The sequence below is a fragment of the Ambystoma mexicanum genome, chromosome 13, assembly GCF_040938575.1.
Source record: "Ambystoma mexicanum isolate Mex_15411 chromosome 13, UKY_AmexF1_1, whole genome shotgun sequence".
NCBI classification, from domain to species: domain Eukaryota; kingdom Metazoa; phylum Chordata; class Amphibia; order Caudata; family Ambystomatidae; genus Ambystoma; species Ambystoma mexicanum.
Window position 1 is genome coordinate 838,579,480 of NC_090938.1, and position 23,584 is coordinate 838,603,063.

Sequence of the window (23,584 nt, forward strand, 5' to 3'; positions counted from 1 at the left end):
TTGTTTTGTCTGTTAGCTTCCTTGGCTTCCCCTGCGGACACCTGCAGACACATCTTGGAGTCGCCAATGTTGGGGGCCCTTTGTTGCAGGGGATGCCGGGCAGGCGGCTGCCCTGGGAGGATTCAAGATATGGGGAGGAGGGGCCAATCACAGGGTCGGGGGCCGGTCGGGAGGCGGGAAGAGGGAGGTGTTAGGGAGAATTCTCATTTATGGCTAATTTCCCTCACCTAGTGAGTCCCCCAGCAGCTTTGCTGGACTTCTGGAGTTTATTTTTTTCCACTTGGTAAGAGTGAGAGCTTTTCCCCCCACTCTTACCTGTGTTTTGTTATGTGTTTCTATCTGTTTTTGTGATTGTGTACTCTGAAGTACACCACTTCGGTAACCCCTTCTTTGTGTGTGTCACACAGCACCTTCAGTGCCGTGGGACAGGGTTTTCTTTGAGACTTCCCTCGACTCCATTTCTGAGGCGACTACTGTCCTCCAGAAAAGGGTAAAGTTACCATTAACTTTACTTAGTCAATCTCCCACAGATCCAGTACACCCCATCTTCCATGGAGTACTGGAAAGGGTTAACTAGTATCCCTTTTTATCTGTACCTCCTAGAGCATTGTTTCGCTATTTTAACATTTAGACTTGGCTGGTGGCAGTGGTATCTAGCCTAACTTTTCTACCGCGATTATATTAGATAAACGTGGTACTGTTCTTGGCTATTATATTAGCCTCGAACATAAACCCGCTTGACCAAATCGTCTTTCTTTTGGCTCCGGTTGGGTTTATTCGCCATTTCTTCTCGTTAAAGTCCTTCTTGTGTTTTACTTTGCGCGGCAAACTAGGTTTGCCTTCTTTGTTCAGTCTTTGGGCGGGCTTTCTGTTCAGAAGCCCTCCACCAGGCGCCTGGGTGTCTAGGTGGGCTAAATGTGAGGGAGTGGTGTAGTCACCCCCTGCACAGGGTATCCTAGGAAACCCAAGTCGCACTTTGTCATGACTGGCCAGAGTAGTTGTCCAGGCTGGACAACCCCCCTGCTGGGTGATTGGCAGCCAGGCTGTGTGAATGTTTTTTTTTTTTGCATAAAAGGCAGGTCTCTTGGACTAGAAGTCAGAGATTTGCCACTGGAACTACAACGAACCTAAGAGAAGCTGAGCGAACAACGGCTGCTGTAACTACCCTGTCCCAGTGAAGCCCTGCTGCACTCCTGAGCTATCTGCCCTTCAACGACTCGGAGAAGATCCAGTCCGGAGTCGTCTTCTCTTGAGCTTGGTGGGGTTAACCAGCTCATCTTCTACAGCCAGAGGATCCTCTTCCTTGGTCGAAATCGCTGCACACTGCTGTAGTGGTCCGGATAGCCACCTGAAGAGCCTCTCCTGTTTTTAAGGAGCGCACCTTTAATTCATTGTCGCTGCTGCCGGCCTCATCCCTGTGTGGTGCAGACCCCCTTCAGACGTCTTTCTTCACAACGAAGCTCCAGGAATCGTGGGTCTGCGGGAAACCAACAGGAACAACTGCCAGGGCACCAGCTGCATCATTGGAACAAGGTAATGTGTTCTGTTGAGGAAACTGGGTGAATCCCTTTTTTTTCATTTCCAAGGCTTGACCTTGTCTTCCCTCCTTCTTATAACTTTTGCTTCCGAACATTGACAATATCGAAGTACTTTTGGCTACGTTGAATCGCAAACTGTCTGACCGTGTGATCTTCGGCAACTGGCCCCGTTGTCTTTCGACCCTGGGTCGGGCCCTTTGACTTTTGAACTCCTGTCTTTGAATGTTTCTTGATTCTGCCTGCCCAACTAAAATATTGCCTGTGATTTTTGCCTCCAACTCCCTCTGGGTATCTCAAGTGCGAAGTGTGTTTTTGCCCTGGTAGCATTTCAAGTCACGGATACGCGTTTGTTTAGTAGACCAAACTGTCAAAAAGTGATCGCAATCGTATTCGCGGTAACGTGTTTTGTTCGTAACATCGGTTCATTCAAACACAGGGTACTTACCTTGAGACTTGCTGTACAAAGTGAATTGGTTGGTTGTAGTATATTTTACGTGTGGTTTTGAATTAATAGAAGTGTTGTGTTGATAACGAATGGTTTAAAAATAAATGTACTTATATTTTTCTACCTGAAACCTTGAGTCAGTGATTGCTTGAGTCACAGTAATTGTGGTCCCTTTGTGTAATCTCTGCTACTGCTCATATACTCTTGAGATAAGCCTGGCTACTCCGCCACTGCTACCACTCTGACACAGTAGTACAGGCTTGTACCAAAGGTAAAACTTGTATTGCCACCTGTAGTCTTAATTGTGTGTAGTGGTCCCTAAGGGCACTGCACAAGATTCTGCCTAACAGGAGGGAAGAAGGAAATGGAGCTTGGGGGCAGCAGGGGGAGCGGGCCTTGGCTCCGCTGGGTTTCCCTGGTCAAAATGGGGGAAAGCCAGTCCCAGGAGGGTCGCTAGCCCTGCACACTCAACTGCCTCTGCTGACGATGTTCAAAGAAATTACCAGAAATTACCTTTGGCAAGTGGAGACAGACATGATCCGGTCTTTCACGGGGAGCCAGTGTGCGTCACGTCGTGTTTGAGAGATATGGCCCTTTTAGTTATGTTGAGAGCAGCTCTGAGAGCGTTATTCTGGATCACCTGGAGATGGTTTAGGTTCTTAGAAGAGGAGGACGTTGCAGTAATCTAGTTTTGCTCAGATAGTGGCTCTAGCGATAGTGAGGTAGTTTTCTTTGGACAGATACGGTTTAACCTCATTGAGTTTTGTATTGTGGGCAGAGGCTGAGGCAATGGCGCTAACCTGACGTTTCATGGAAAAAGTAGAGTCTAAGTAGACCCCTAGTGTCTTGACAGATGGTGAAACAGGGATGATCGAGTTTTCTATAGTGAAGTTGCAATATTGTTGGTCAAGCTTTGATAGAATCTCTCTGGGGCCTATAATGATGATCTCGCTTTTGTCACTGTTTAGGCATAGACCATTTGTGGCCATCCAGGCTTGAATGGTGCTGTAGATTAAGTGGAGTGCAGCCGCATCCTGGTCGTAGGCGCCCGAGAGGGGTAGGAGTACCTGTATAGTTCGTGTAGGCTATGCCGAGTGAGTCCAGCTTGTCCAAGAGCGGTTTGGTGAACAGGTTATAGAGAGTCGGAGTTGTGCAAGAACCCTATGCGACTCGGCAGTGTATAGTTGTGAGAGCTGCATTTGCCTGGTTGGAAAACACTTTCATGGCTCTTCCGTTAAGGAAAGAGGTAATCCATGTAGTGGCCTCGTTGGAGAATTGGGCTGCATTGATGGGGTGAGGGTCTTGTGGTCTACAAGATCAAAAGCAGCAGAGAGGTTCAAGGAGTAGGAGGAGAGCCGGCTTGCCCTTGTCCATGACTGAGGTGATTTGATTTTTGAGCTCAAGGAGGGCAGTTCCGGTGCCATGTCCTTTGCAAAACCCTGATTGTCTTCTGCCAAGGATATTATTGGATTCAAGAAATAGTTGGATTTGATTATGAGCTGCTTTGTCCAAGACTTTTAGAAGAAAATGGACAGTGGTGATGGGACGGTAGTTGTTTGGCGAGAGCGGGTCTAATTTTTCTTTTTTTTTTTTTTATTTTTTTTTTTTTTTTTTTTTTTTTTAGTAAGGGTCGTACCTGTTGGGGAGAATTCTCATAAATGTGCCAATTCCTCCAACCTTGGAGCCCTCCAGCTCTTTTGCTAAACTTTGGGACTTTGAACTTTTAATTAAATCAATGTGTTTTCTGTGTTTGTTTCTTTTGGTCTTGGAGTCTAACCAACTCCATAGACATGACGTTTTTATTTGTGTCACACAGCACCTTCAGTGCAGTGGCACAGGGAAACCTTTTCAGGCTCTCCCAAGGTTAAAATACCTTCTCTGGGATAAACTGTTTCCCAGAGTAAGTAAAGTGAAATTGACTTCACTAATCTCTTTCAATTCCTAGACCCAGCACACCCTATCTTACAATAGTGCTGGAGGGGTTACTTAGTATCCCCTGTATCTAGATACTCATGTAGCAGTCAAATGCTACCATTTCCTATCAGAATGGCTGGTGGCAGTGGTTTTACAACGAACTACCACGATTTTTCCGGACCAAGAGTGACGGTAGTGTTAAATCGCGGGAGCCATGTTTTTCAAGAGGGCGTCTGAGCCCCCTTTGTTTGAACAGGTCCCGGTCTTCTTTTTTCACCATTTCTTGTTGGAAAGGTCCTTCTAGAGTGTCTCTGCGCGCCAAACCAGGTTTGGTCCCTTTGTTCATTCGAATTTTGCAGGCTTCAGGAGTGAAGACCGCCTCTGGCGCCCGAGTGTCTGGGGTAGGCAGGAAGTGAGAGAGGTGCCCAAAACTCCCTGTTCGTAGTCTCCTAGGGACCCAAATGCGCTCTGTGGGGATTGGCTGGCTGACTGTCCGGCAAGGACAGCCACCCTGCTGGGTGAGTGACAACCAGGCTAGAATGATTGGGAGAGAAGTGAATAAAAGGTGAGTCTCTTGGCTTGGAAGGCTGAGTCCACCACTGGAACGAAAGAACCGAAAACTAACTTGAAGAGGACGGCTGCTGCAACTCCTGGACCGTTGGTTTGCCCGGTGAAGCCCTGTTGCAGGTCCGAATCGCCAAGTTCACCTCGACAGAGAAGCCCCTTGAAGGACGACTGCTCCCTTTGAGTTGGTGGGACCAATCTACTCACAGTAAGCCACCTGCATACTCATCTCGGAGCTGGTTGAATTTCCTAGAGTGCTGCAGGAAACCATAGAACCAGGGAGAGAGACACAAGTTTGTGTGCTTGATTTACAGCCACTGAAATTTGTTTTGCCATGCTTTTTGACTGTTCAAAGTGAAGTGCAGGAATCCCCCAATATCCTCCCTCTGGTGCCCACAAGTGAGGCCCAGGAACAGCGATATCTGCAGGAACTGCCAGGGACAGAAGTCATCAGCTGCCTCTTTTTCTTCATTTGTAAGTACTGTGAAACAAGACAGAGTACTTGCGTCTTGCAGTGAAAGTGCTTGAAACTTTCCCAACTCGCAGGCCTAATTAGCTTGTGACCCAGCATATGATTCTTCTTGCTACAAACGACTTCTGAGAACTTGTGCAGAGACGTTTCCTTTTAACTACCAGAACTGCTTTATCCGATCCAAGACTTTAGCCCATTGACTTTGGCCTAGCCTATTGAATTGAATTGACTCTTCTGGCGAACTAAAACTATTTACACTGTCCAAGAATAATTGTAACCTTTCATGTTTTAATAATATTTTCCTTTTCCTCCTCTTGAAAAGTATTTCCAAAAATAGTATTGATGTGTATTTGTGGTGTTGTATAATTTGCCTCCTTCTAGTGAATGTTTTATAACTGACAGTTAAATAAATTAATAAGTATTTAACAAAGAAACCTTGAGTGTGAGAGTTTATTTGAACACCTGTGATGGTAGACTACTGTGTAACATTGTTACTGCTCACATTTACCCTCTTTAGATAAGCCTGGCTGCTGAGCTCAGCTACTGTGTAGTACAGACTTATACCAAAGGTTGGTTTGCTTACACATGTAGTCATAGTTGTGTGTAGTGGTCCCAAAGGGTACTGCATTCAAACTCTGCTTAAAAAGCACGAACACCCAGGAAGCTTGTTGTCCTATTATTAGCACAGGCTGCATTCTTGCCGGCAGAAAGCCTGCCTCTATCGCACTTTAAGATTGTCGAACTACATAGGATTTAACATTTGCAAATGTATTCTGCTAAGTTTATTTGCACCTTATATTTAATTAACTGCCTTCTTTTAGTGCCTGCCCATGTCTGTGTGTGTGTGATTATATTTGCATGAAAAAGCTTTCACAGTGCCCTCCTCCCCATGGTTCCTTGTAGTGCCTTGCCTAATTTTAATGCGTTTGGGGGGTGCAGGAAGGCAATATCTCCTTCCAAACACTACATCAATTCTTGCCTAACAAACACTTCTTCAATACAAGCTTGGACTCGGTTTTTTTATGACTACCCTGTGCGTATAGATGGTTTCAAACCCATCACCACCGGGGTGTGTGGCAATATTTCTCTAATGCTGTACGCAAAGCCACATTTAAGCATTCTGTGATGGGCACAGCAGTGCACAGTGCATGCTTTGTTTATCGGAAACTGAAGGAAATCTGTGTTGTATGCGCTCTTACAGGTCTATGAGGAGCTTCGTGCAACGGGTGCTGCATCCGCTGAAGCCAAAGCCCGCAGGATTCTGGCTGGTCTGGGGTTCAACCCCGAAATGCAGAATCGACCCACAAAGAAGTTTTCTGGAGGTTGGAGAATGAGAGTTTCGCTAGCAAGGTATTTCCTGATAACTTATGTTTTCTTGGGGTCCCTCTGCTAACTTCCCTGCCATGCATACCCGTACACGACTTCTACAGGATTTTACTGTAGGTCCCCCTCCTAGGTCTCCGCTTATCATTGTCTTCTCTCTCATAGGTCTCCTCTTATTTCCCCCACTCATAGGTTTCTGCTTAAACCCAAACCTCCCCACACCTTCCTCGTAGGTCTCCTCGAACAGCCTCACACCACCTCGTAGGTCGTCTCTTATCCTCCTCTTGTTAGTCTCCTCTTATCCTCCCACTCGTAGGTCTCCACTTATCCTCCCACTCGTAGGTCTCCACTTATCCTCCCACTCGTAGGTCTCCACTTATCCTCCCACTCGTAGGTCTCCTCTTATCCTCCCACTCGTAGGTCTCCTCTTATCCTCCCACTCGTAGGTCTCCTCTTATCCTCCCACTCGTAGGTCTCCTCTTATCCTCCCACTCGTAGGTCTCCTCTTATCCTCCCACTCGTAGGTCTCCTCTTATCCTCCCACTCGTAGGTCTCCTCTTATCCTCCCACTCGTAGGTCTCCTCTTATCCTCCCACTCGTAGGTCTCCTCTTATCCTCCCACTCGTAGGTCTCCTCTTATCCTCCCACTCGTAGGTCTCCTCTTATCCTCCCACTCGTAGGTCTCCTCTTATCCTCCCACTCGTCGGTCTCCTCTTATCCTCCCACTCGTCGGTCTCCTCTTATCCTCCCACTCGTCGGTCTCCTCTTATCCTCCCACTCGTAGGTCTCCTCTTATCCTCCCACTCGTAGGTCTCCTCTTATCCTCCCACTCGTAGGTCTCCTCTTATCCTCCCACTCGTAGGTCTCCTCTTATCCTCCCACTCGTAGGTCTCCTCTAATCCTCCCTCTTGTAGGTCTCCTCTTATCCTCCCTCTTGTAGGTCTCCTCTTATCCTCCCTCTCATAGGTCTCCTCTTATCCTCCCTCTCGTAGGTGCTCTTATCCTCCCTCTCTGCACACCTGTGGTTGAAACCCACCCTGCAGACCCCTCATTTGAGGTGAATGGAGAGTAGCCTGTACTGAAATAGAGTACAGTGTCAGCCATGTGTAGAAGGTGGTGTTTCTTCTACAGAATTTCATCTTTGCAGTTGTTGCTTCTTAAGTCGGAGCCAAACTGGTGACTGTAATGCCTGCCAAAACATGGCTTGTACCGGAGCAATCCGACAACTGAATCCGTAAAGCATCAATTGCTAGTGGGAAGAAATTCTGGTTAAATTAAAATGTAGTTTGAATACACTGCACCATGTTCATAACAGATTTGATAACTGTCCAAAATCAATGTAAAAAGTGCAGGCTGTCCCCCCAGCACCTCTCTATGATCTCTCACGTACAAAAATGAGACTCCGAATGAACAGAGTATGCAGCACCAACACAAAACAGTATAAAAGATGGCATAGATTTATTTTCCTCTGTACCTGGCATCCTAATCTTTCTTGTGGGGAGAGGGGGTGTAGGACAGCCCCTTGCTTGGGTCTGTCTGTTCCTTTATAGCTTACTGGTCAGTAATTAGTCAGATTCCTTGAATGTACCCAAACACTGCCCTCATCTGATCGGAGCGTGTAAATGTGGCTTACTGTGCATTTTGGGGTTTGTTGCTGAAATATAAGCCATGCTAATCCACTTGGATCTGACCATTTGCTCCATGGTGATATTGGGGCTGCCAGCAAACCTAGTCACGTGCACACTTTACACCCAGATTGTTTGCATTGATCTGGCCTGCGTTCCATGGTTATATTGGGGCTGCCAGCAATCCTAGTCCCGTGCACACCTTACACCCAGATTGTTTGCATTGATCTGGGCCTGCACTCCAGGGTGACATTGTGGCTGCCAGCAGTCCTGGTCACACGCACACCTTACACCGAGATTGTTCGCATTGATCTGGGCTTGCGCTCCATGGTGATATTGGGGCTGCCAGCAATCCTAATCCTGTGCACTCCTTAGACACAGATTGTTTGCATTTATCTGGGCTTGCGCTTGCAGAACTGGTCAGTTGTAGGCAGTCATTCTACCCCCTCGCGCCCCAATTTAAGCCAAGCCTTCCACACCTGGAATTGGATCTCAAACCCTGGGTGATATCACCCGATCTCCCCTCCCTCCCCACTCACACATATCCCCACTAATCTGCTGTAACCTTGTTCTTCTCTCTTTTCAGAGCTCTCTTCATGGAGCCCACCCTGCTAATGTTGGATGAGCCCACCAACCACTTGGACCTTAATGCTGTCATTTGGCTGAATAAGTGAGTCTTATGCCTGCTCCAGAGCATAACTAAATCTATGTACCTGCTTATTTAAGTGATTCCAGTATATCATGGGCTTAATCTCCATTCCTTACCAGCTATCTCCAGAGTTGGAAGAAGACATTGCTGATAGTCTCCCACGACCAGGGATTCTTGGATGACGTGTGTACGGACATCATTCATCTGGACACCCAGAAGCTCTTCTATTACAGGGGCAACTACAGTGAGTAGTGACGAGGGGCTGGGGTGGTAGGTGAGCCTGCTACATTCCGTTGTAGGGTGGGTAGATTACAAAAAGCGAGCTTATTCAAGAAAGAGTGGAGGGACCTACTGTGCGCGGTTGGCGCTGTCCCAGTGCGTTTGATAAATATTGCATTAGTGCTGATGGCAGAGTGGCAATGATGGATGCAGAGCAGGAATGTCCAATGTGCTGCACTGAACAGTCATGAAGTGTGATGGAAATGGTAGGTGACCCTAGCGACTCGCCTCTTGCCCGTAGCCTCAGCTGACCTTTGGAGCTGTCCACTTGCCTCCCCTTCCTCCTTGTTCTTTGTGTTTAGGCAGGTGATGCATATGTGATGCGCCTCTTGCCCGTAGTTTCAGCTGACCTTTTGGAGCTGTCCACTTGCCTCCACTTCCTCCTTGTTCTTTGTGTTTAGGCAGGTGATGCATATGTGATGCGCCTCTTGCCCGTAGCCTCAGCTGACCTTTGGAGCTGTCCACTTGCCTCCCCTTCCTCCTTGTTCTTTGTGTTTAGGCAGCTGATGCATATGTGATGCGCCTCTTGCCCGTAGCCTCAGCTGACCTTTGGAGCTGTCCACTTGCCTCCCCTTCCTCCTTGTTCTTTGTGTTTAGGCAGCTGATGCATATGTGATGCAGTTGCACCCTCAGTTATTCAGTGTTTGCTTTCTGCCCCTTTGTCCTCTCCCCGTAGTCAGGTTAATGATGCCTGCAAATGATGTCCACTCATCCCTTGGTTATGAGCCTCCCTTCCGTTTCGTCCAGCACCATTTGTTTTCCACAGACCCATTTTTCTAGTTCTTTGACTGCCCCCACAGGCCTGTTTTCTACATTCATTTCTGATTTGTTGCGTTTTTGTGGCTCTCTACTTGTTCTGTTCAGGTTTTGTGTGTACTTCAGCCTTATTGTCCTTCTTTATGAATTTGGTTCTGTAACATCTGCATTCCTGAATCCCTAGGATTCAATTAGATTCTGATTTGGTGAATGGCTATTCAATGGCTGTTCAATGGAATGCTTTCTCCCACAGATTCCTCATCTTGATAGTTACCCAGCATCAGCTGCTCGACTCAGTGCTGCTCCATATCGCTGTTGATTACTCCCTCGTTCGGTAAGAATTGTTGCAGTCACACTAAGACGACACAAGACTTATCGGCTCGGTATTGGGTAACCCACCTTTTGGTATGGGCCTGTCCTACACAAGTTGGTATTCTGTACACCATTTGGCAGTGTGACTGAGCAGGCAGGCCTAGCTCGAGAGGGGTAAATGTGAGCTGTAGAGCTGTAGCAATTAATTTGGTAAATACAACTAGGCAAGTAACACTTGCACTCAAGGTTGCGCTTATAAATAGTTATTTATTTAACATCAGTTTTAAATGAGCATTCTTTAAAAAGGCAATGGTTTATAACTGTTCAAGCAAACTTTTGAATTACTTTTCAAAATCAAGAAAGCTGGCAAGTACTATTTGGAGATGCTAATCCATTTCTACTACACCCTGAAGTGACTTAAATTACAAGGATAGTATTGCATTAATATTAAACATCGATCTCGTTTTCAGATTCTGAGTTTCAGGAAGGAAGGACTAAGGAAAATATAAAGGTTTGAATGTGAGGTCAACTGAATCCTCCAATGAGATCTAGGTAAGCCTTTCCCAGCAGTAACATTATTAAACAAGCTACAACCTATGGTGGGACAAGCAATGCCAAAGTCAATGGATTCAGAAAGGTGCCTTTAGGGAGCAAACACAGCCAAAGTCATTTGGACAAAGTCTATAGTTCGGATGCACTTCTTGGATAAAGTCTTCCACAGAGTCGGATTGTTCAAAAGGAAATCACTGAAGATAGACGAGCTGTTAGGCCTGTGCAAAGGGGAGTTGAAATCAATTCAGATAGTTAAGCAATGAAAATCTCAAGCGAGATAGTGCGATTTAGCAAGAAGGTAAGTACCCCCAAACCCAAACAGCACCTCTGGTTTGAAGAAAGGTTGTCCAGCTGAATTCCATCTTGCTGCAGCCATGCAGACACTGGTTCCTGAGCATCAGTCATGGGGACAAAGGGAGAACGTCTGGAGGGCTCCTGTGGCAGTACTTGGGAAGGTCGTCTGCAGCTACGGGCTCTTTGATTCAGCAGCGCATTGCGGTTTCAGCGCTTCACAAATAGCATTGATGCAGAACAAATCTTCGGTTGGACTTTCCTTGCTCTCTCGGTCCTGCACTCTGGTGAGGGGACTCTAGATCGGGATTTCCTGCTTCTGGAGTGTCCTGAGGAGGCTCCTGGAGCTTTTGGCTGGATTCGTTCCGTGGCAGACATTGCACTCGGCTATGGACACTCGACCCCTGGCATTGGGCTTATGCAGCAACGGAGATCCCTTCTGGAGCTTCGAAAAAGGAGGCCGGCACAGCAGCAGGGTTTCACCGGTACTTCGAGGTCCAGGAGGTTGCAGCGTGCTTCTCTTCATGATTCCTGCTTCAGATGTTTCTTCCAGTGGTCGACTCTGCCTCTAGTCCCAAAACCCTCGCAAGTTTTCTCATTCATGTGCCACCTAGGCTGTCAATTCACAGCAGGGTGGCTGTTCTTTCAGGACAACCAGCAGGCCAATCTGGACTGGTTTCGTTCAGGCACTCTTAGAGACAAAGGACAGGGGTGTTTCGGGACCCTCTCTCACATCCAATTCTTCCAGTCACGCTGGAACTAGGTGCAGGCTTCAGGGCTGAAGCCCGCCAAAGTCAAAATACACTAAGTGCTCAAATCTGTCTCAATTCACAGTGTAAAAGCCAAGAAAGACCTCACAAACAGGAAATAGCGAAAAAAAGACCAGGCCCATTTTGACAAAATGGTCACCCATGGGTGCTGTGCTGCAGCTGAGGGAGCAGCTGCGGTAGAAAAGCACACTGGTTGAAAAAAGTAAACCACTGCCACCAGCCATTTAAAGTAGTGTGGGTAACAAAATGTTACATGAGAAGGTAGGATAAGGGGCTACTAAGTAACCACCGAGCACCCCTCATAAAATGGTGTGTCCTGGACCCTAACAAAGTGAAAAGGTAAGTAAGATCATTTTCACCTTACTATTCTTGAGAACAGTAGTTCACCCAAGAAAAGATATTTAAACCTTAACAGAAATACAAAGGACTTCTCAGGGACACTGCACTGAGGGTGCTGTCTCTCTATACAAAAAGCAGATGCCTATGGAGTTTGTCAGACTCCAAAAACAGTGAAAACATAAAATCCTAATCAGGGAAAAACACGTGATGAGTGAGAAAAAAGGTCCCACTCACTCAGGAGATAAAATTAACAAGTCCTAAGTCCAGCAAAAGAGCTGGGGATTTGTAAGGTGGGAGGACTTTAGCACAGAAATGAATATTCTCCCGAACTCCCGTATTCAGCCGTGCCATTCCTCAACAGTGGACATGTCGGGGGGATGTAAAAAAAGGATGCACTACGCCCCCTTACCTCAGTTCCCTTTTTCCGCATGCTATTGTTAACGCACTCTTATTCAATTTGAAAGAATTTGCCCTTAGGCCAGTATATCGGAGCCTAAACCATCCAGATTTAAACATTGGCTAGGACTTCAATTCTGAAAACGTTTAGACACTGTGTGTGGGGTCTTGGTGTTACACATGATACTGAGCATTGTGGTTCTTGTCTGGCAATGAGCGCAAAGTTGGTAAAGGAACGCTCTGTATAGCTGGCATACCTCCATCAAAATTCCCTGAGAAATTGCTTCAAGGGTGCTGGAGCACGATACCAAAGGGCCTACTCCTGAGAAACATTGAGCAGTACGTCGCCACAAGAAGTCTAAAAACATTCACACTCATGTAGCAAATCTTGCCACTCCTCCTCATTGCACAATAAGAAATGCTAATGCAATTTTGACTCGTTTGACAAAGGGGGTTTGTCGTACCCTGAGAAGGGTGTATCTAGGGAGGAGTTGAAAAACTTCAAAAAACAAATATTGAAAGTTTTTGAAAAGGCCTTGGCTGGTATGGCCTAGGCATCAACACCGTAGGTGAATACGGCTCCAACCACATCCGGCACGTAGACAGCCAAGGTTGGTCAAACACCCATGAGCAAGACCCCTAAGGATAAACCTGCTCCTGTGCCGAGACAGTCGGCACCCCACTCGTCCCAAGGAGACCCTTGACCGGCCACGCAAGATCAAAGTTTATTATAGGACGTTTGATCCGTGTTCTTCGAGATGTTGATTTTTGACGAGCAGGGAGACCCAATGCCATTTGGGTCGAGTCGATTTTTGGTTTGGGGCGGGGGGGGCGCAGCCTTGGATCTATGAATAGATTCTATGGTGGACAATACCGGGTTACTGTGCTGCAACTGCCGGAGGGCCTCCACGGTGCCAGTGGTTTGGATAAGTCTTCAGAATTCCAGCAGCTAAACCCATACGCACACCCGAATGCCCAATACTGCAAGGTGGTTGAGAATTTCGCTGTTGCCTTGGGACACGACACTCTGTAGTAGACCTCACTGACATCCTTGACCATGAGCCGCAGACTCAATAGGCTTTGCCATTGTTAGTGAAGATTTCTCTTTAGGCAATGTTCTCTCCGTATTCTATGGACTCCCAATGTTTACTTTTTTCTTTTTTTTTTTTTTAACCTGTTCTGACTTTTTACAGCGAAGTAAGGCCTTCAGCTTTACTCCCCTGGCCTTTTGTTCATTTGATTATGGCGAAACTGGTCAGTCCTTCAGACTGTCAGTACTGGAAAACTGTTTACCTTTCTGGTAACTTTTTTTAACAGTGTACACGGCATCTTAAAGTGCAGTGGGGAGACTTTTGTATCACCCTAGTTTTTTACACTTGGGATTTTTGGTTACTTTTAGATGTGCCTAAAGACAAGCCGGTGGCAGCAATTACCTTTTACCATTTTTGCAGTGTTTTTAGTGTGCATATTTGCGTTTGGCTACTAAACGTTGCAAGTGCCCAATTAGCTATATAATTTTTATGATCAGAGAACAAGACCTCGTGGTCTAATTACACACACAACATACAACGTTCAAATGAACAGGCATGCGATAAATGCGTAATGCTGAAGTACATAAAGCATCGAGATACATGGGACTTGAACATCAATAAAAACTTTCTAATAAATACATTGCCTACTGCTATGCTATGACACAACAGGAGTCAAAATCATACAATATATACACAAAACACAATGTAGGAAAATATGGGCAGTGCTAAAGTAAAGCACTGTGGTTGAAATAGGTCTATCCAAGTGTTTCGGCACTAGTGGATTGCAGTTGAAGCCTTTCTTGAGCGGGCCTTCATCAGGATGGATGAACTCGAAAGGTAGAATGTTCTGTGTGTGTGTTGCCGTGTCAGTGTAGCGACACTGCACGGTTGTGTAAACAGAGAGGGGCACACGTAAGAAATCAGGTGATCGCTGAGGAAACTCCAAGGTTTAAATTGACAAGGTCCAATCTATGTGCACAAAAGTATGCCTTTTAAAATGAGGGATTGGAAAATGGCGACTCAATGCTATTGTAGGCCTCTTCTTCTGCGGGATGAGTAGTATTCTGTTTCGAGGGGATTGGGTCCTCCGACGTATTCCATATCTATGACATGTAATCGCCACAGCTGTGCTGCTTCGGAAACTTTTTTTTTTTCGGCGTCTGCATCCTGCGTCGATGACGTCGATGCGCCGTTGTTTAGGACCTCGTCCGACGTCATCCGATGTGATAAGTAGGACGCACGATGCCCGTAGCCTCAGTTCCGTTTTTTCCGCGAAAGTGTTGCTTCGTGTTTCTCGGTTCACGCCTCGACTCTTTAGAGTTCTGTTCTTCTCGGTTCTTCGAACCTGTTCGTTTTGTGAAAATCCTTTGTGTGAAGATGTCTTCGACCCCGCGTCCGGGTTTCAAGAAGTGCGGGGAGTGTGGGTCCAAGATGTCGGTGACGGACTCGCACGACGCCTGCCTCTGGTGCCTCGGGGAGGCCCACGACACGGATGACTGTATTGACTGCCAGTCGCTCACGTCCAAAGCCTTACGCGAACGTAAGAAGCTGTTGTCGGTAGGTCGGGTGTCCAAGCCCAGGAAGTCGAAGTCTGCGTGGCTTTCGACGGATGATTCGAGGGGTGACTCTCCGCGTCATCGTCAGAAGTCTCGTGGGTCTCCTTCTAGGAGTCGGTCTCGCCACTCCTCAGCCTCTTCGAGGCATTCTCGGAAGCGCCTACACCGGTCGTCTTCCAGGTCCTCTTCGGAGGACTCTGCCCGGCACGTCGCTTACCCCACCAGCCGTGCGACGCCAGAGGAATGGGCTTCCTTCGGGAAGAAAATGCTGGCGATTCTTGAGTCGAAGGGTACTAAGCCGTCCGCACCCCCGAGTGGGGTCAGTCGTGAGAGGTCGAGAGACACCGCTCGCAAGAGTGGTCGGCACGAGTCACGGGAGAGGTCCCGTTCGGACAAGGAGACTCGTTCTAGACGTACCCGTTCCAGGTCCCGGTCCTCGACGCGTTCGAGACCGCGTGCACCTGTGAGGTCTTCGTGGAAGACATCGACGTCGGAGGCGTCGACAGGCTTTCTCGAGGCTCCGGCTCCGAGGAAGTCGTCGAAGCCGTCGACGCTCAGGTCGTCGAGGAACACGCTCGGGGCTCTGGCTTCGAGGGCTGTGTCGACGCCGCCGTTGCTGGAGGCGCTGCATCTGACGTTGACGCCGATTTCCTCGACGCCGATTTCCTCGACGCCGATCCTCTCGGCACCGATGCCGGTTCTCTCGACGCCGGTGCCGATTCGCTCGACGCCATCGACGCCTTTCGTGTCGGAGGTACCCCGTGGCACGGGAGAACCCCCTAGGAAGGCTCTGGTTAAGAGCAAGCACTCTCGGGTGCCTTCTTTTCGCCACCTGGACTATATTTCAGAGGCGGATGAGGATTCTGATGGCCTGGTTCCTAGTCAGGTTCCAGATGAAATTGTCTCGGGCCATAGTCAGTTTGACGATTTGAGACAGTCACTGCATGATGCCAGTGGACTGGACACCTCTCCGGAGGTGGAGTTTTGTAGGCCTGAGCCTGGCTCTCATGCCGATTCCCTGTACCGGCGCCTTATGGCTAGGGTTTCTGAGTACTTGGGATAGTCTGCTCCCCCAGGGGAGCTTGTGCAGGATGATCTGACGGACATCCTTGATGTTGGTCCCCCAACTGATCCGGTACTGCCGTTCCATATGGCTTTACAGAGAAGGGTGGCGGCGGCTTGGACTGCTCCGGAGAGTCCCGGCGGTGGGCAGATCTTTGTCGCGAAAATACCGTCCAGCCAGTAGCGACCCCTGCTACTTGACGAGGCACCCTACTCCGGAGAGTTTGGTGGTGCAGGCGGCCACGGCCCCGGCAAAGCAGGCGTCGTACCCTACCATCCCTCCTGATAGGGACGACAAACGTTTTGATGGCTGGGCGAAGAAAGTGTTTTCTTCTGGTGGTATGGCGCTTCAGGCGGCCAACTCCATTTGTGCCTTGTCTCGTTTCACACACACTCTGTGGAACCGTGTTGCGTTAGCGGCTGAACATATTCCCGAAGGGGACGAACGGGATGGTTTCCTTGCTATGGTCCAGGATGGTAAGGATGCCATGTGTGAGTCTGTTCAGTCGGGTTTGGACTTAGCTGAATGCGTCAGTAGGTCCATGGCGGCGAGCACCGTGATACGCAGGTTTGCGTGGTTGCGGAAGTCGGGATTTGCTCCTGATGTGCAGTCTCGGCTCCTCAACATGCCCTTTGACGGTGAACACCTTTTTGGCAGCAAGGCTGACGAGCGCCTTGAGAGGTTGCAGACCTCGAAAGCTGCAGCGAAGTCGTTGGGCGCTGCAGTTCGCCAACCTCCGCCTTTTCGTCCTAGGGGACAGCAGTGGAGGGGTGGTTCCTTTCACTATTACTCGTCCTTCAGTAAAGCGAGAGGAGCTGGCAGTCAAAGAGGCCACCGCAGGGGTACCAGAGGTGGGCGACAGGGTACCCGTGGTGCCAAGGCCGCTCGGGCAGTTGCCTCTTTGCCCTCAGGTAACGCCGCGGCCGCTCCCACTCAGTCATGAGGCCATGTCCCATGGTTCGCCGGTTGGGGGAAGGCTGGCGCAGCATCTTGTAGAGTGGCAAGCCATTACTTCAGATGTGTGGGTTCTGGAGATCATAACCCACGGCTACTGTCTTCCCTTTCGGCACAGGCCTCGCGACAATCCACCGGGGAACCTCTCTTTGCAGAGTCCGGATCCGCTCCTTGCGCAGGAAATTCAAGCCCTGCTGGAGAAAGGCGCCATAGAACTGGTGCCTGTAGTGGAGAGGAACATGGGATGGTATTCCCCTTATTTTTTGATTTCGAAGAAAGACGGGGGATTGAGACCCATCATGGACTTGCGCGGTTTGAACAAACTCCTCAGGAAGGACAAGTTCAAGATGGTTACTCTCAAGTCCTCCAGGCCCTTCAGCTTCAGGACTGGTTGGTGTCACTCGACCTCAAGGATGCTTACTTCCATGTGCCGATCCATCCCAGGCACAAGAAGTACCTGAGGTTCGCGGTTGGCGACTCGCACTTTCAGTTTCGGGTCCTGCTGTTCGGATTGACCTCCGCCCCGAGGGTTTTCACCAAGCTCATGGTGGGGGTGGCAGCGCATCTCAGGCAAGGGGGGATTCACGTCTACCCCTACCTGGACGACTGGTTGATCAGGGGGATCTCTCCCGAGCAAGTCCTGGATCATCTGTCCGTCACCTGCCACTCCCTTCACAGGCTGGGCTTCTCACTCAATTTAAAGAAGTCCCATTTGACGCCAACACAGCGGCTCCAGTACATCGGAGCAGTGCTCGACACTTCCCTGGGGCAGTGTTTTCCTCCCCAGGTGAGGGCTCGTCACATTCAGCAGATGGTGCACAAGTTTCAGCATGCCCAGACGCTCTCAGCGTTAGAGTTCTTGAGGCTGCTCGGCCTCATGGCATCCTGCATTCTTCTGGTGCCAGAGGCTCGCCTGCGGATGAGATCTTTGCAGTGGGCGCTCAAGACGCAATGGTCGCAGTCCTCCGGCAGGATGTCGGACCCGGTTCAGGTGCCGCCCTCGGTCGCCCGGGACCTTCTGTGGTGGGCCGTCGAAGGCAACTTGATGAAGGGGGCTCCTTTTTGGCTTCCCTGGCCGGAGGTGACGATCGTGACGGATGCATCCCTCACGGGTTGGGGAGCTCATGCCAACGGGCTGACAGTCAGCGGTCGTTGGTCTCCGTCGGAGTCCAGACACCATATCATCTGTTGGAGCTGAGGGCCGTCAGGCTAGCCCTGAAGGCTTTTCTGCCGACTGTGCGAGGAAAGAGTGTCCTGATCCTGACGGACAACACAGTGGCCATGCACTACCTCAACAAAAAGGGGGGGGCAGGGTCACTTCCTCTGTGCAGGGAGGCGATGCAGCTCGAGTTCTGGGCCATCCAGCAGGAAGTTTCGATCTCGGCAGTTCATCTGGCCGGAGACGAAAACGTGACGGCGGACGCTCTGAGCAGGCAGAGCACGGTCTCTCACGAGTGGGAGTTGGCTCAGGAGATTCTCCTGGAGATCTTCGCCCTTTGGGGGACCCCTCAAGTGGATCTGTTCGCCTCCAGTGTCAACCGGAAGTGCGAAAGGTTTTGCTCGCGGGAATTTCCTCCAAAAGGAGCCTTTGGAGACGCGTTCGTGGTGGAGTGGTCGTTCCCGCTGCTGTACGCGTTTCCTCCAGTCCCCGTCATCCCGCAAGTGCTGCGGAGGTTACGGAAGTTCGGTTCCCGGATGATCCTCACTGCTCCGGCGTGGGCTCGGAGGACGTGGTACCCGGATCTTCTCGACTTGTCCATCTGCCCTCTGCGTCGTCTTCCCTACCGAGACGATCTGCTCTCACGGGAGGGGGGGTCAGGTTCTCCATCCAGAGGTCAGATCCCTCAACCTTCACGCTTGGCTTCTGAAAGGTTGAGGTATATGGATTGGGACCTCCCTGAAGACGTGATGGAGGTGTTGCTTTCGGCCCGAAGGCCAGCAACAAAGTCTCTTTACCGTTGGCGTAAGTTCTGCGACTGGTGCAGAGTTCAGGATGTGGATCCTTTTGCATGTGACATCCCCATGGTTCTGTCCTTTTTACTTTCTTTGGCCCACAGGGGCTTGCAAGTGGGTACCATTAAAGGTTTCCTGGCGGCGATGTCCATCTTTAAGCGCTCGTCTGAAGAGTGTTCTTACTTTAAAATCCCTTAATTTCACAGTTTCTGAAAGGGCTCACTAATGTGTTCCCTCCGTCACCTTTCCTGGTGCCCAGTTGGGATTTAAACCTTGTTCTTAAGTTTCTTATGGGTGCTCCGTTTGAGCCTTTACATTCTTGCCCTTTGAGGCTGTTAACTCTGAAAACTGTGTTTTTAGTTGCGGTTACTTCTGCTCGCAGAGTGAGTGAGTTACAGGCACTTTCAGTTAAGCCACCCTTCACTGTATTTCACAAGGACAGGGTTGTCCTTAGAGTTCGTCCTTCTTTTCTTCCGAAGGTAGTGACGGAATTTCATTTGGCCCAGAAGGTTGTTCTTCCGGCATTCTATCCTCCTCCGCATCCTTGTAAGGAAGAGGAGAGGCTCCATAGGCTTGATCCTAGGAGAGCTTCAAGCTTTTATGTTTCACGCATGTCCCGGGTCAGAGTGGACGATCAACTCTTTATTGGTTACGCTGGAAAGCGTTTAGGGCAAGCTGTGACGAAACAGACTTTGTCTCGCTGGATTATTTTGGCCATCTCGGAGTGCTACAGCTTGGCGGGTAAGGACCCACCGGCTGGCTTGCGGGCCCATTCTACCAGGGGTATGGCTGCGTCTACTGCCCTGCAGAGGGGTGTTCCTATTCGCAACATCTGTGATGCAGCCACCTGGGCTTCAGTACATACATTTGTACGTCACTATTCCCTTGATTCCATCCGAGCACAGGATCTGGCCTTTGGCAAGGCGGTCCTTTGCTCTGCTATTTGATTGGCTATTCTAAATTTTGATTCTAAATTCTTTCCCTCCTCCTTGCTCTGGTACTGCTTTGGGAGTCTGTCATAGATATGGAATACGTCGGAGGACCCAATCCCCTCTAAGAACAAGTTACTTTCTTACCTGGTAACGTTCTTTCGATGGGATGGTCCGACGACGTATTCCATATCGCTCCCGCCCTGCCTTCCCCGCTGCAGAATATCTTGCGCGATTGCAGCTTACGTTCCGCAAGGCTTTGTGTCTGACTGGCAGTTGACTAATGTCACACGTTCTGGGGGAAAAAACTACAACTGAGGCTACGGGCGTCGTGCGTCCTACTTATCACATCGGATGACGTCTGACGTCGGAGGAGGTCCTCGACGACGGCGCCTCGACGTCATCGACGCAGGACGCAGACGCCGAAAAAAAAAGTTTCCGAAGCAGCACAGCTGTGGTGATTACATGTCATAGATATGGAATACGTCGTCGGACCATCCCATCAAAAGAACATTACCAGGTAAGAAAGGAACTTGTTCTTCTTGGACAGACTCACGGTGGGGAACATGCTGTCATGTATTGATCCCCTTTTAACATGGGTATTGATCCCTTGGCTTGGAATTGTGAGTGGATGCTGGGCTGGACCACACCATTGGAATCGGGCTTCCTGAAGCATTGTCAATGATCTTCACGGACAGCACCACCGTAATGTTCTACATAAGGAAGCAGGGGGCCACTCGATCCCCAGCGCTCTCCAAAGAAGCACAGGACTTGTGGCACTGGGCCGTCGGACAAGAGATGTTCCTCCTCTTTCACCTGGCGGGAGTCAAGAACACCATCGCCGACTCACTCAGCAGGGAGTTGCGCTCATGCCATAAGTGGGAACTTTGTCAGGACCAGCTGGACTGCATCTTCATCAAGTGGGTCAGACACCATATAGATCTGTTTGTGACAGTGGTGAGCTCCAAATGACAGAAGTTTGCCAACAGATTCCACCAACTGGGGAGCATGGGGTAGGTGTTCTCCTTCCCGCAGCAAGTCCTGTTTCTGTACGAGTTACCTCAGTTGCCTCTCCTGCTGCAAGTCACCAATCAACTCACAGTGCAGATGCAGGATGATACTCCTCACGCTGGCGTGGCTGAGGCAGATTTGGTACCCAGACCTTCACGGTCTGTCAATGTCGCCTCCGGTAAAGCTGTTGGTGATCAGGATCTGCTCATCTGGGACAGAAGCGCAATTCTGCATCACGACCCAGTATCACTGAACCTGAGGGCTTGGCTCCTGCAGCAGTAGAGTTTGAAGGATACGAGTTGCCAGCAAACTGCAGGAAGGTCCTTGCCAAGGCCAGAAGCGATTTGCTGCATGGTGCCAGTCACCAAAGATCACCCCTCTGAGGGTCACGGCCCGCTGGTTCTTCCATACTTGTCCTTGGTCAAGGTGGTATTGGCGCACACCTCTATCAAGGTGCATCTGGCAGCGATCTCCCGCTACACCAGGTCTCCTGGAAGATCTTCTCTTTGGTCCCACCGTCTCGTCAAGGAGTTCCTCAAATGACTGTTTCGATCTTTACCGCTGGTGAGGGCTCCTGCCCTGGTGTGGGAACTCGACATGGTGCTGGCTAGATTCATCGGGCCCCCCCTTGGAGCCTATGCATCGGGCCCCTCTCAAGTTCCTCTCATGGAAAAAGGCTTTTGTTGTGGCCATCACCTCTGCCAGGAGGGGTGGGTGAGATTCAGGCCCTATACTGCAAACCACCTTATCTGACTGTCCACAAATCGAGGCTGGTACTGTTGATGCACCCCTCCTTCATGCCGAAGGTTCCATCAGAGTTCCACTTCAACAAGCCCTTGGTGTTATCTATGTTTTATATCAAGCCTTAGTCACTGGCTGGAAGGGCCTTGCACTCGCTGGACGCTGCTCGTACCCTAAAGTTCTACGTGGCACTCACAAAGAGTTTTCGGAAGACATCTCAACTGTTCGTGAACTTTGGTCTGTTGAAACATGAGAAGGCCTTGTCCAAGGCTTCCATACCAAGGTGGCTCTCCGGCTGCGTCACACACTTATCAGTTGGCGAACCGACTGCCGCCCGGATGTCAGAGAGCCCACTCCACCAGAGCGATCGCTGCGATGATGGCGTTCCTGTCTGGTGTGCCCCAGCGACATCTGCAGAGCGGCTACGTGGAGGTCCACGCACACCTTCACGAAGTTATACTGCAACTTGTTCACTTGAGGTGAGTCTGTTCCAGAGGTAAAAAACAATTGCTTCTGTTGAGTATAGCCACCTCCCGTGGTTGTGTAATGTACTGCTGTGTATTCTTTATTATCTAGCATGTGGTCTGGCATGGAATCACATGTTCCCCTCAGGCCGGGAATCCTCTGTAAAAGAAAAAAGTTTCACTTTCATGTATAAACTGTCTTTCTCCTATAAACCAATCACTGAGCTCTCCCTAAGCCCCTCCTCTGGCAGCCATCTTCAGAATTGTACTGCATGTCCACGCATTGGAACTCTTCCAGCTCACGCCGGTAGAGACGGGAGGTGAGAAGGACCACCATTCTGGCAGTGCGTCTCCTGGACGACTTCTGGGACGAGGGCCTGGCACTGCTGAAAAACCCTGCTTAAGCCCCCGCAAAGAGACTGGCTGGAGAAGAAATACCAGGTACCAGAGTCTGCACCCAAGGTTCTGCGGTCGCAGCCATCACCAGACTGATCTCGGAGGCTGCACAGAAGTCGTCCTCCAACCCGTCATCCTCCGCATCCGTTCCCCTAGACAGCGAGGGGAAAGAAGTTGGACGCCATGGGTATAAAGGTCATCTACTTGGCGGCTACGCCAGTCAAGGTCACTTTACATGTGCAGGTGAAGAAGGTTTGTGACTTGGTGCAATGCCAAAGGAGTGTACCCCATGTTGTGTCCCACCTCCTCATAGATCGTTTCTGTTATCGCTAGACAAATCAGGCCTGCAAGTGGGCATGGTGAAGGGGGATCTGGCAGCTCTTAACCTTTATTAGAAAGACGCCAGAATAAGGCCTTTTCACCATCCCAGTGGTGGCCCAGGTTTTGAAGGACCTAGCTAATGCCTTCCTTGGCCTTTTGTAGTCCACGTTTGTGATCTGAACTTCTTGGTTCTCACCTTCCTGATGGCGGCTCAGTTTGAGCTTTCGCATTCAGCTCCCATCAGACTCGTTGCATTGACTGCTTTTTTGGTTACAATAACGTCCGCTAGAAGGGTCGGTGAGTTACAGGCACTCTCTAGTAAAGCCCCTTTCCTGAGGTTTTTTAGATGGTCTCCCTGAAAGTGCCCCTGTAGGTTTTGCCAAAAGTGATGTCAGTATTTCATCTGGGCCAGAGCACCTATCTCCCAGCGTTTTACCCTCCACCCCATCCTTCCAAGGACAAGGAGGGCTCCACAGACTGGATCCCAAGAGGGTGCTGAGTTTTTATCTGGCCAGTTCATGCTCTTTTAGAAAGGAGGACCAGTTGTTTGTTGGGTTTTCACAATGCAGGTGGGGGTGAGCAGTTGTTGAGCAAACTTTCTCGCTGCATAGTGCTATGCATTTCTGAAAGTCACAGGTAAGAAGGTTCCAGCAGGTCTTGAGGCCCATTCGTCCAGACGGGTCGCAGCCTCCTTGGTTCTTCAGAGGAGAGTCCCGGCTAAAGACATTTGTCACACAGCAACGTGGTCTTCTCTGCACATGCTTGCAAAGCATTACAGCTTGGACTTTCCCCGTGGGGCAGATGCACACCTTTGTAGGGTGGTCCTCCAGAGTCCTCTCTCCTCCAGCATGGTTACTGCTTTGAGAGTCTTATCAAGAGGAGGAATATATGGGTCAATGCAATCCATTGGAGGATACGTTACTTACCAGTAATGTTCTTT

At 49.6% G+C, this 23,584-nt stretch overlaps 1 protein-coding gene across 4 annotated transcripts in view; it reads left to right on the forward strand.

Annotated features, from left to right (window-relative positions):
* Positions 1-23,584, forward strand: part of ABCF1 (ATP binding cassette subfamily F member 1) — a 1,170,658-nt gene that overhangs the window by 698,729 nt on the left and 448,345 nt on the right. For all 4 annotated transcript variants that reach the window (XM_069635350.1, XM_069635348.1, XM_069635351.1 and 1 more), the window contains 3 exons: positions 6,135-6,283; positions 8,468-8,551; positions 8,650-8,774. In XM_069635350.1, coding sequence (XP_069491451.1) covers positions 6,135-6,283; positions 8,468-8,551; positions 8,650-8,774 — 358 coding nt within the window. The remainder of the gene's footprint in view (positions 1-6,134; positions 6,284-8,467; positions 8,552-8,649; positions 8,775-23,584) is intronic.